Source organism: Lissotriton helveticus, chromosome 9, assembly GCF_964261635.1.
Source record: "Lissotriton helveticus chromosome 9, aLisHel1.1, whole genome shotgun sequence".
Classification (NCBI taxonomy): Eukaryota; Metazoa; Chordata; class Amphibia; order Caudata; family Salamandridae; genus Lissotriton; species Lissotriton helveticus.
In genome coordinates, this window is record NC_136070.1 from 1,197,070,518 (window position 1) to 1,197,084,080 (window position 13,563).

A 13,563-nucleotide genomic window follows, 5' to 3' on the forward strand; every position below is an offset into this window, starting at 1 on the left:
TGTTAATCAGTGTTCCTATTTGTCTTTCATTCCCCATCAAGAAGCTACCGATCAGTCCTGGCCTTCTCATGCAGTAGTGCAGCCAAATTAGGCAGCTATAACCCAGCCCACAATCTGATGCCTGAGGTTTTAGAATATGGCTAACTAAACATCCCTGATTTGTATGTCCATAATACGTGAGGTTTGTAGACCTGCTACACTCAATTTTTATGCAAGCAAGTGAAAGAGATTGGACTTCTACTGTATCTCAAACCTTCTAGAAAACCTTCAGCGTCAGAGTTCAAGACCTAGTCTGCTACATTTTACATCTACAAAAGGCAGGTCTTCAATATACTTCTGTACATCTTCATCTAGCTATAAATTCCACAATGGCAACAGTTCAAAGGAGCGCACAGCAAATTTAGGAAAAGTAAGTCCACTAAGTATGGTTGGTGCTCAAGGTAGACTAGAGTCTGTTACCCCGACTCCAATTGAAACCACCAAGGTGGTTCGACCACAATTACAAATGTTCCACCAAGCACTCCAATGGTAAATTACAGTCCACAATTGATATTCTCTGTTGTTCTTCAAATTTCTTTTCTTTATTCTTTGTTCATCTTCTTCCAAAATAACGCTTTCAAACAGCCAACACGTTTTTCGTCTTAGTCAGTCTTAGACATATAGACTTCTTCAGGGCTGTAAGTAATTACAATAATCTTAATTTTAGCCTTAATTTGTTTAACAATATTTACAACAGGCTCTTGCAATGGTCAAGTCATAGCTTTTAAGAAAACCACCGAATTACTGTGGAGTAAAGTATAGACATAACAGGCAGACCCTAGTGCCAAGAAAGAAACGAGAATCACCATAGTGCATTGTAGCAAAGTTGCCAAGTGGGCAGGACCCAATTAAAATCCCAAGATTTAAGTAATAGCCAGTAATCCTTACAAACAAATTAAGGCTAAAATTAAGATTATTGTAATTACTTACAGCCCGGAAGAAGTCTATGGTGGAACTTTTGTAATCTTCATCTAGCTGCTGTTGCTGCCTACGTGCAAAACAGGAACACTTATCCCTCTTCGAAATCCCTGTGTTTAAAGTATTTATACCCTCAAGAACACCTCTAACCCTTGGGTGGAACCTTAACGTAGTTCTCAAAAGGGTAATGGGTCTTCACTTTGAACCCCTCAGCTCTTGCAACCTATAGTTTCTTTCAGCGTGTCTCTTCCTTAGTAGACATACCTTTACACAATGCATCTTTGAGTTACCAGCACTCACTATTCAAGAACCATTCATTCAGCTGTACAACGACAGGGTGGCTCACAGAACTAATACAAAGTTCTTGCCCAAGGTAGTTTCACCTTTTCACACCAATCAGACTATTGAGCTGCCCTTATTCGTTCATCAGCCAGATTCTGTACTGGGAGGGCATTGCGCATTCTAAACTTCAAGCAGGAGCTCATGTACTACTACTGACATGACTGAACCCTTCTGCAACACTGAGCTACTTTTTATAGGTTTTACTAAACCTCTTAAGGTCCACCCCATTTCCAAAGCAGGCATTGCAGGAAGGGTTGTCAAATTAATTCAGACTTGCTATGCTGAAGCTAAACACGTATGAACTGTACTTCCCAGGGCACACTACATACAAAGAAGGAGCAACCATACCTTTCCTTGGTAACATCCCATTATCAGACATCTGCAAGAAAGCTGCTTCCCCCCCAACTCCCAATTCACACCCTTTTATGGATATTTTGGCCCATCAGCAGGCTAGTGGTAGCCAAACTGTCTTAATACCATTGTTCCATGTGTCTGCATTGCCTGCGAGCTAGCCATCACTTGGGAGGAAACTGCTTTACAGTCAATGCAGAACATGTGCACATACAACCACAAATGCAATGGACAGAAAATATTACTTTCTCTGTAACACCTGTTCATAGCATGTAGTGCTGTAGATTCATCTGCCCCCCCCTTTCTCCACGAAAGCCGGCAGTGAAGGCACATGTTCATTTTCTTCACACAGGTCTCTTTAACCTCTTCTATGCTAATGACAAGGTCAGCTCGTCATGCAGTACACTGGACCTGTGCTTTTGACGAGCTGACCTTGTCATGAACAATGGGAAATATTGATCTTCAGCGCAGGAGAAAAATCTCCATAGCATTGAAGGTGCTAGATACTTTACGGTTCACTCCGCATAGTGATTTCACTGTGTACTCCACTTTCACCTGCCACCCACTGAGCGTAACACAATGTAGGGTTGAGATGGAGCCCAGGTGTGTTGACTTGAAACTTCTTCAAAGAAAACCAAGTTGGAATGTCTATAAATAGATGGTTACAGGGCAATAAACATTTCCCTTATTCCATAGAAAAAAGGAACATAGTTTGTAAGGGTCAGAAAAAGTCTTAAGATTTACTGATGTGCAGCTGCTTAATTTGTGGTATTGCGCTTCATCAACTTTTTATTCTTTCTTAGGTCCTGGTACTTGGAAACAAGAGGGACCTTCCGAACACTTTGGATGAGAAGCAACTCATAGAGAAAATGTATGTATACATTATGTCCTAGATTGTGTAATATGGTTGCTGATCTTTTGGCAAACAAAATTGATTTATGGCTGTAGGTGTCATAGGGAAAAGGAAAGAATTCTCCTGTTACCGTTAATGTGGCTTGCTTCTCTATATAACCCGTTCATCAATACCAGATGCCCGTTACTAAGAGCTGCAGTTAGGCTACAGCCATTTGCTAGTAATCTTATAAGTGATTGGGAAAAGAACTGCAGGTTTACAAATTAATGGTCTTGGGTGCCATCTTTAAAAGACTGTGTCGATGATTGCTAGTTGCCCAGTTCTGGTGGAGTGCAAATTGCACCCGTAAACATCGTTAACATGTGAAACTCCTCATCAGTATTATTACTAGGAACTGTTTTTGGGGGGGGGGGGGGGTAAATTATACAAGAATTCCCAATTCCATGGGGATTAACGATCTTATTTACCTCCTGCTCTGTGCAGGTGCTAAATCGGTGTGGGTGGGGATCTTGTCATCAACTGTTGCCCAATTCAGACTATTTTGCTGGAAGAAGTTCATGGCTGCAAAAACCAAGCTTGGTTTTTCCGCACTCAATAAACCAAGAGCATAAAACACAGAGCCTCTTGTGAGTGGATAGAGTGGTATCCAACTGGCTCTTATTCAGAGCCTACGAGTATAAAAGTGATCCGAATGAGTATGTGTATTCTTGAGTGAAAATGTAAATAATTTTGTTTCCCTTCATCCTAAATCTGTGATTGTAGAGTGAAATTATCTTTATGCAAGATAACATCTGTTCACATCTTTATATGGCTCCTTGATTTTCACCAAAAGAAAATACAGCCATATTGTTGGAAGAAAAGTAGAGTGCTGCACATGTATGTTGCTCATGTCCAGCATCACTTCAAAATGAGCAGCTGGCCTGTGGCCTCTTTGCACTAATCTTGCATCACCTGAACTGTGTCTTTGTCACAGGTGCAGCTGCCTGCCCCCTTTCTCTAATGCCAAACACCAAGCTTGAAGGGATAGACATTAACTTCCCAGTCTGATTCCCAGTGTGATGTATAAGCTCCTGGAAGCAGGCCTGAATACATTTGATTGGACATAGTGGTTTAATTAGGGTTGCAAGGCAAAGAGTGTATTGCTACTGTTGAAGTCTTCTGCACATCACTGTATGACCCCTCAAACTGGTGTACACGAGCAACATCTTTATTTAATAGCAGACCAGATAGTACATCAGAAGTTGTGCTGGTCTTGTCACTTTTACCGCCCACCTAGCTCAACACACTTTATGTTCCAGTGTCCTGTTCTCTCACTACTTGCTCTGTTTTCTAGCTTAGATCCCCCAGTATGTATGTGTTCTATTGTATGGTAGGGCCTACTTTAACATCTGTAGATTTCAGATTTCAGATTCAAAATGCTTTATTCGGTATATAGAAGTATATGACCATATAGCAACAAAACATCAAAACATAAAATAGTACATATACGAAATATATTCAGCCCATTAATATGAATATCAACAGCAATTCCTAAATCTTCAATTGCAAGTACATTATAAAGTGCAATTTTATCTTAATAAAGCATGTGCAAAATTTGCAATAAAGTGACACATGCTAGCAATTAATAGAAATATGTGCAAAATTAGCATTCGGAAAGTGCAATAGTCATCTTTTAGTTTGTATGCAAAAACTAGCAATGACAAAATACATAGGAATTGGAACACAGGTTAAAAAGGATTAAAATGCAAAATCACTGTTGCAATAATGCGCCCAGAATGAAATAAACTTAATGCACAGATCTAAGATTCATAGTGTCACTAGTGCAAGTACATAATAAAGTGCAATGTTTATCTTTATAAAGCATTTGCAAAATTTGCAATAAAGTGCCACATGCTATTGATTAATAGAAATATGTGCAAAATTAGCATTCGAAAGGTGCAATAGCCATCTTTTAGTTTATGTGCAAAAACTAGCAATGATAAAATGCATAAGGATTAAAACACGTTAAAAAGATTAAAATAGAGGGGCGTGGCCAAGATGGCGTCGGAGTAGGACGCTTCTTCAGGTCTCTCCGGCGCCGATCCGAAAAAAGCTACTAACAGCGCGGTCCTGGTGTAGCTGCCCGGGTCCAGAGGGGTGGCGGAAGGGCCCCCAGCGCAGCGGAGTGCAGCGGTGCCGTCTGAGGAGCGGAGTGACCCTTGAACGTCCGCAGGGATACCTCGCCTCTGGGGCCTGTGAAGCACCGGCCTCGCGTAGTCGGGGAGCCGACGTGGTGACTTGCTGCGCTCGCGGCACTTGGGGAAGTGCCGCCTGTGTTTATTCAGCGCCTGCCGGAGGTGGGGGCAGGGGTCCTGCCGGCAGGGACACGAGCCTGGGCTTCAGAGCCCTGTTGCGGAGGACGGCGGGGACAGCAAGAAGGTGGAGGTGCCTCCGGCGGCCGGACAGTAGAGGTGCGGTGAGCACGCCACGGAGCGTCCAGAACCGGCAGACTACCGGCGGGCTGCGCAGACCGGGGCCACTGGAGGAGCGTGGTATCACGCGGGGCCCAGTGCTGATGTGAACAGGCGGTGCAGGGTCGGAGTAAGGGCCCGGCTGCGGTGCCGACCCGAGCGAGGGCTGTCGGCAGGGTGAGTGCCTCCCCAGGAGGGGGCGTGAGCGGCCGTGACACCTGGGGCAGCGGGACCTGGAGCTCTCTACAACTGCTTTGGCTTATAGGCGGGGGCTGGCTGGACGATTGCAGTTGCCACGTGGTGCCAGGGCGACCGGCGTCGTGATCCACGGCCTCGAGTGAGCAGTGCAGAACCGTTTGGATCACAGACCCCGTTAGGGGACCGGATTGCTGGGGCCGGCCTGCTGCACCCTTGCCCCCTGGGTCCGCATCTCATCTGCATCTGACGCAGTTCCGGTTCAGTTACTTCCCGGAGGCCACGGCGTGGACAGCGCTACCCTTGGAGTGGACTGTGACTGCCTTGCCCTGAAGAGCCCTGCCTCCTGCTCGCACCTAGTTGGTGGTAGGGTCCCCTGACCCCCAGCATGTGGCTCGCCTGCTTCAGATCTGCCTTCCGGTGATCCCTGGATAGTGAGGGGGTTCCATTTGAGCTGCCTGGTAAGAAGCGTTGCGATCCTCGGGCTCCACGAGCTCCCATAGCGCCTGTATCCTGTCTGACTGGGGGGGTCTGTTCCCCCGGTCTGCGTGTCACCAGCCAAGATGACCACCGTGTCACGCAAGGGGGGTCGACAGGGTAAGGATGGAGCTTCCAAGTCCTCTCAGCAGCCGGCGTCCCCGGGGGCCAGTGGCTCGCAGAAGGTGTCGGATGACGAGGCGCCTGCTACTAAGGCCTTCATGTCTGAACTATTTGCATCCATTAAGGAGGATATTTCTGAGCTCAAGGCTCAGTTGGCCTCTGACCTGAGGGAAGTGCGCAGAGACGTGGACGGCATTGGCGAGAGAGTGGCGACCCTGGAGGACCATGATTTGAGCATGGCTAACGATGTGCACTTGCTGCAACAAGATATCATCCGCCTCACCGAACAGAATCTGGACCTACAGTTGCACACGGAGGACCTGGAAAACCGTTCCAGGAGGAACAACATCCGCATTCGGGCGGTGCCGTGGGATGGTGAGGCGGGAGACCTGCGTGGTTACGTCCGGGACTTGTTTTTACAGATCTTGGACGAGGAGGAGGTGAGGGAAATCGAGATGGATAGAGTACACAGAGTGGGTCTGCCTAGGCGAGGAAGGGGTCCCCCTCCTGACATCCTCGTCTGTGTTCATGATTTCCAAATCAAAGAACGCATTCTCCGCAAAGCCAGGGCCATCACGTCACTGCAATTCAGGGGCCATGCCCCTCAGCTGTTCCAGGACTTGGCAGCCTCCACGCTGCGGAAGAGAAGGGAGTTTCGCCCGGTGACTACCTTCTTGAGAGAACGTAACATCTCCTACTCATGGGGCCACCCCTTCAGGATCATCTTCCGATGGCAGAATCGGCTGGCACAGATTAATTCTCTTCAAGCAGCAAAAGACCTCTTGGGTCTACAGGATGTCCCTTCTTCACAGGAGGCGAGTGCTTCGCCATCTAGGAGACGCCACCGCTCGTCCTCATGGCATAGGGTTGGGGCTTCCCCAGACCGGCGGCGGCCGGATCGTGCCTCTGGTTTGCAGGAAAGGGCCGAAGCAGTGGCTTCGGTGGCCTCAGCCACTCTGGCGGATACGCAAGAAAGCTCTGGAGCGGCATGACCACCACGGATTTGATCTGACCAGGATCGGCGCTGGGGGGGCTTCGTTGCCTTGGTCTGGGTATGGATGTACTTTTTGGGAAGACACCTCAGACCATGGCCGCGGGGGTTGACCAACTGGCACCCCTGCTCCACTTCCAGTTAGGAAGGCCCCTCACGAACTTTGGACTACTGGACCTGATGAGTATTCTCTTTATCCTTTATGATTTCCACTTCTTTTGTTTGTTGTTTCTTTCTCTACGGGTAGGGTTGGGTGTTGGGGAGTTTGGGGGCTCGGGGTTGGGGGGGCTCTGTGACTTGTGCTATGCTTGGATTGCTTATCTACTGGGGTGGGGTGGGGATGGGGGTTGTTGGGGACGGTGGGGAGGGACCCGTGACGGAGGGCCGAAGGGGATGTTTGTTGTGTGTCTGCTGCTGAGTACGTACTTTACTGCTGGCACCTTAGTGCCACGTACGTTCTGGAAGCTACTGGTTGTCTGCTGCCTGATGGCGGGGCTGAATGCGGGGTGGGTGGCACTTGGCATGCTGAGAGCGCTTTTTGGGTTTTCTTTCCGCTATGCCGCTTAGTGTAGGGACGTGGAATGTTAAGGGCTTGAATTCGCCACAGAAGCGGCAGAGAGTACTGAAGTATGTGATGGATCATCAACTTGATGTAGTTGGATTGCAAGAAACCCACTTGGCACGAAAGGATGAGGCGAGGCTTCGCCATAGGGCATACCCCATTGTTTACAGGTCCTCTGCTGTTACGAAGCATCGGGGGGTGGCGCTTCTGTTCAGGGCTACGTTGCATTTTCAGCCGGTGGAGGTCCGACATGACAAGGAGGGTCGATGGCTGATGGTTAAGGGGCACATTCAGGGCAGGTTGTGTACGTTTGTGGTAGTATATTTGCCCACTGCGGGTCAGAACAAGTATTTGCAAGAATTGCTGGAGAAGATTGGGGACTTTGCGGAGGGGCTCTTGCTCCTGTTGGGAGATTTTAACTTGGTGTGGGACAGGGACTTGGACAGCTCGGGGGGGCGTAGGGCGGACACAGGGGTCTTTTCGGATTCCACGCAGCAAGGGGTGGGGGAGTTGGGTCTAGTAGACGGATGGCGAATTTTCCACCCTGCCATGAAAGACTACACATTCTTTTCACATGTGCACCACTCCTACTCTCGCTTGGATCACATTTTTCTTAGCCGGTCCCTCAGAGGGAACATTTTAGATGCCGCCATTCTTCCGATTTCGGTATCGGACCACAGTCTCTTGGTGCTCACTCTCCGTTGGGCGCCACCCGACTCCGCGAGCCGGAAGTGGTACTTCCCGGCGTCAGTGGTCAGGGATGAGGTTTCCAATCAAGCCTTACGCCTGGCCATCCGTGAATTTTTCGAGTGCAATCCACCGTCGGATACTTCTCTGACGACTACATGGGACGCCTTTAAGGCGACGATCAGAGGGACGTGCTTGGGCCTCAACTCGCAACTTAACACCCTGCGTAGAAAGGAGCGGGACGCACTGGAAGCCGAGGTGCTTGAACTCGAGAGGGCTCATAAGCTCAATCCCTCGAGGGTGACCCTGCGTCCGCTTACGGCGGTTAGGGGCAAATTGAAGGCTCACTATGCAAATAGAGCCGAGCTTACTCTCTTGCGATTGGGGCGACATTCATACTCTAGTGGCAATAAGATTGGCAGACACTTGGCCCGGCAATTGCGGGACAAGAGGGAACGAGAATATATAGGAGGGATCAGAGACCCCGCAGGAGTTCTCCATCATCGAGACGGGGCGAAGGCGGACATATTTGGCCGCTTTTATGCCGATTTGTATACGGGCGAGGAGTTGGATGCGACGGCGCAGCGGGAGTTCCTGCAGCGCTTACCGCTCCCACAGGTCTCCAAGGCGTGGAACGATCTGTTAGAGGCTCCGATCTCGAGGGAGGAAGTCCTCTCCGCCATTAAAAACTTGAAATTACATAAAGCCCCCGGCCCGGATGGGTACACTGCTGTCTTCTATAAAACCTACGCAACTGAGGTGTGCGACTTTCTAGTTGCCCTCTTTAATGACATGGCTACGTCCGGAGTGAATACCGGGACTCTGGCGGAAGCGGTGATTACGGTCCTGCCGAAACCGGGGAAGGATCCTGAGCTCTGTCCCTCCTTCCGCCCCATAGCCTTGCTTAATATTGACGCGAAGCTGTATTCGGCGATACTAGCGAGCCGCCTCCAGGACTTGTTACCGGCGATTGTACATCCGGATCAATCCGGTTTTATCAAAGGCCGCCAAACGCACGACAATACGCGCAGGGTGATTCATCTCATTGAGAAGGCGAACAGGTTCCACATTCCGGCGGTATTGGTAGGCCTAGATGCGGAGAAGGCCTTCGACCGCGTGGACTGGAGCTTTCTATTCCACACGTTGCAGGCGTTTGGGTTCTCCGACCGGTTCATCACCATGGTGAGGGCTAATTTCTGTAGCCCGCGCTCGAGGGTGGTGGTGAACGGCCACCTATCGGCCTTCTTCCAGCACTCGCGAGGTACCAGACAAGGATGCCCCCTCTCTCCCTTATTGTTTGCGCTTAGCATTGAACCCTTGGCGATGGCGGTCCGGGAGCATGAGGGGGTGAAGGGCATTCCATTCACAGGGGAGCAGCACAAAATCTCTCTCTTTGCGGATGATGTTCTGCTATCAGTGGCTGACCCCGCTAACTCTCTCCCATGCGTGCGGGATCTTTTGCTGGAATTCGAGGGAGTGGCTGGCTTCAAGGTAAACTACGGCAAGTCTTATGTCCTGAATTTAACCTTATCACAAGCCGACGTTGCTCGGGTAGGCACTTCGACGCCGCTACCCTGGGCTTCGGGCTCGATACTTTACTTAGGAGTCCACCTCACCCCTACGGTGGGTGGCTTATTTGCAGCCAACTTCCCGCCCTTGGTGGCTAAGACGCGGGCCGAACTGGAGAAGTGGAAGCCCAAATTCCTGTCATGGTTGGGTAGGGTGCATGCCATTAAAATGGTCCTTCTCCCTAAATACTTGTATCTCTTTCAGGCCCTACCGATTCCACTGAGCACTTCATTTTTTGGACAGCTCAGAACATTGATCTTAAAATTTGTCTGGCAGGGAGGTAGGGCTCGGCTTTCGTTTGCACTCTTGCGACGGTTGCGGGCTGACGGAGGGGTCGGCCTCCCGGACCTACACCTCTATTATAAAGCTGCCCAACTAAGAGTCATGGTGGAATGGTCACAGCAATTTTCCGACAAACACTGGTTGCATATGGACCGGAGCGTGACTGGCCGGTCCATCTGGGATTTGGCCTGGAAGCCCAAGCGTGATCGACCGTTGAACGCGTACATTAGTACGCCCACAGGGACTACACTGAAAGTGTGGGACACCCTGGCGGGGGATGAGCGATGGACGACCTTCCCGTCTCCATTCACTCCATTGCATTTCAACCCGGCGTTCCAGCCGGCACTCGCCGAGGGTCCCTTTGATACTTGGAGGGAGGGAGGATGCCGCGCATTGCTCCATCTGTTCCATGGCTCTGATCCCCTGACTTTTGAGAATTGCATGCGGGATTACCATGTGCAGCCAACTGAAAAATACAGGCATATGCAACTGCTCCACTGGGCCACGTCACCAGGAGTTCGGGAGGCTGCCACGAGGCCTCTCTCCGAATTTGAGGCCTTTCTGCTGAAAACATCTGCCATGAAGGGGGCCATCTCCTTTCTATACCAACTGTTGCTTCGTTCTGCCCTTTCTCCTAGACCGCGTTACATGGAACAGTGGGAGGAGATGGTGGGGAGGGACATCGCCGATGGAGAATGGTCGGCGTTGTGGAGGGACATGACGCAATTTAACCACTCAATTCTACTGAGGGAGGCTCATTTGAAGACTCTCACACAATGGTACATGGTCCCCGCCCGACTTCACCGTATTTACCCGGTAGTTTCGGATAGATGTTGGAGGGGCTGTGGCCTACTGGGGGACTTCCGCCACATCTGGTGGGATTGCCCGGTCATCAGACCCTTCTGGGACGAGATTCTATCCCATATTAAAGATATTTTGCAGTATCCCATTGATGACTCTTTGGCATCCGTGGTCCTGGGCCTGCGGGATCCTGGCCTTGAGCACCAGACGCGCGCAGACAAGAAGATTCTATGGCTCTGCCTCGGCGCTGCCAAGCTCACGCTGGCGGCCGCATGGAAGCGGAAAGAGGCACCGGCGATCTCACTTTGGCACGCTAGGCTATGGAGGCTTCTGAGTCTTGAGAGAATGGCGGACATCTTCCTAGGCAACTACAAAAACTTTAAGCACACATGGGGCCCCCTGGTGTCCTTTCTCTCTACTGGTTTACCCTCGGCAGTTTGCCCGGCATCGCTGAGGACCCTACATCTGTTTCAGTTCTAAGTGTGTGTGATGGATGAATGAGGAATGGATGAGGCGCCGTCACGGGAGGGGGGGGGGTTGGGATGGGGGAAGTTAAGTTTGTGTTCCGCTATTGGGGCATATGTGCCGCTGGGACGAGGCTTAGTTTGATGGCTTTGTGACTCTGAACTTCTACCGGCTGGACTAGACGTATTCCCCAACTGGGGTTACATTCGAGACTACATCTTTTCTGCGGATGTTGGAGCCTGGCATCTACTCGCTTCTCTTGCACTGCATTATTGCCTCGTCTTGCATTATTGCTTTCCCACTGTATGGGACCATCTATGCACCCGATGCGGTGACTTTTGTTTACTGTTTTATCTCTGTGTTTTGCAAAATAAAAAAATTTTACAAAAAAAAAAAAAAAGATTAAAATACAAAATCACTGTTACAGTGATGCGCCCAGAATAAGTAAACTTAAAACACAGATCTAGAATTCTAGAATTCATGGTGTCGCTAGTGCACTAGACACATAGTGTAGCAGGGAGGGTTATTATCTTTCCCTGTTATAATGATATAAGACATTCAGTTCAGTTTATTCATCAAATCATCGATTTCCGTAAAGATATACATTTTAAAATATATGTTGCTATGCAAAAACATATATCTGGGCTCTGCAGATTAAACAATACCTGCATAGCTGTCTTAGTGCATCGTAATTTGTTGGATAAAAAGATGGGTTTTAGATAATATTGCCTCATGGAAGTGTAAAATTTACAGAACAACATAAAATGACAGCTACTCTGTTTAGATACCCCGTCACAAGGGCAGGGAGAGGTGCTGTGCTGGTTAATCAGGGGGAATGCCCATGCGGAAGCGAGTTAATACAAAACGGTGTGAGCTTTTTGTAACTGATGTTAAGTATGGTTTAAAGCCTTCGCTAACGCTATACTCCTGGTAAAAGATAAAGGTTTTTTGTTTCACGCATTCAATAGATCTAATATTTTCCATATGTTTTAAAAAGGATACTGCAAGCTCTTTTTTGGATACACAGGCCACCAACTCAGGTTCATGAAAGGCATCGATTTCATAAAGTGTTTTATACCAGTATTTAATATGGCCTAGCCATGGTATACGTGAGCAATGATCGAGCCTTAAACAGTCAGTTATCATGTCCTGGGTAAATTTGGTTTCGGTCTTTGACCAAATTGATCGCCATAGGGCCAATGGGCGCAAAGCTGTTAGATCCTTGACATGTCTTAAGCCCACTACCCTATGGATTATCACAGTAGAAGCCGAGGCCGGGGCACATAGCAAGCGTTTCAGAAATGAGTTCTCCTCATTCTGGATTAGCTTGCCACTTTGAGTATTGTAGCCCCAGACTCCAGCCCCATACAAGGCTGATGACAGACACCTTGAGTTGTAGATCGACACCATCTCCTTTATTCTCCGACCCCCTAATTTAGCAGCAAATCTAAAAACACTACTGGTATTCCTAACCATTTTAAAACGTACGCTTTCTTGTTCGCTGGCCCACCTTCCATCCCCGGAAAATGTAATGCCGAGGTAACAGAACTTATTGACAGTTTCTAACTTATCCCCATCTAAATATAAAGTCCTGTTTTTCCTAGTCTTCTTCCCGCATGACATTACAAATGTGTTGCCTTTATTAATTATCAATTTCCTGCTATTTATGAAAGTCTGAAATTTATTAATAAGACATTGCAGGCCATTTTGGGTACGGGACAGGAGGACCGCGTCATCCGCGTACAACAATATTGGGATGGGGTTGCCATTAATAGTAGGGGCATCGGCTGGAATTAATCTGAGGGTTTGGTCAATTTGACTTATAAATAGAGAAAATAAAAGGGGTGCCAAAACACATCCTTGCCGAATGCCTCTATTAATCTTAAAAAGTGGGGTACATTCACCAGCTGGACCAAATCTGACTTTACTAGACAAATTTTCGTAGAGTCTCGCCAAGAAGTGGATGATCTCGGCTGGTGCCCCCATATCTAATAAAACTGGCCATAAAAAAGAATGTTCAACTAAATCAAAAGCAGAACTCAAATCTGCAAAACATAAAAATAGGTTACCTTCTTTAGCTTTTGTATATTTGCTAACAATAAGCTCGAGGTTTACGCACTGCTCCATCGTTCCCAGCCCCCTTCTGAATCCTTACTGCACTGGGGATAAAATAGCATTTTCTTCAACCCAAGTTTCTAATCTCTCTAAGGGAACTCTGCTGAGAACCTTAATTGACGAGTCCAGAAGGAAGATGGGACGGTAATTGCATGCCTCTGACCTCGAGCCTTTCTTAAATAGAGGAATAATGATCGACTGACCCCATGTCTGTGGTAACCCGTTTTCAACAGCAGCGTTGAACAGACGTGTCTGTATGGGTGCCCATAGGTCCATTTCATGCTTATAGAGGTCCACTGGTACCCCATCGGGGCCCGGGGCTTTACCTCCCTTGCTTTTTCTG

General features: G+C 48.5%; 1 protein-coding gene across 1 annotated transcript in view; it reads left to right on the top strand.

The window, feature by feature from the left end:
- ARL8B (ARF like GTPase 8B) overlaps window positions 1-13,563 on the top strand; it is a 145,221-nt gene that overhangs the window by 111,744 nt on the left and 19,914 nt on the right. Inside the window, exon 5 of the mRNA XM_078661664.1 lies at window positions 2,454-2,521. Coding sequence (XP_078517790.1) covers window positions 2,454-2,521 — 68 coding nt within the window. The remainder of the gene's footprint in view (window positions 1-2,453; window positions 2,522-13,563) is intronic.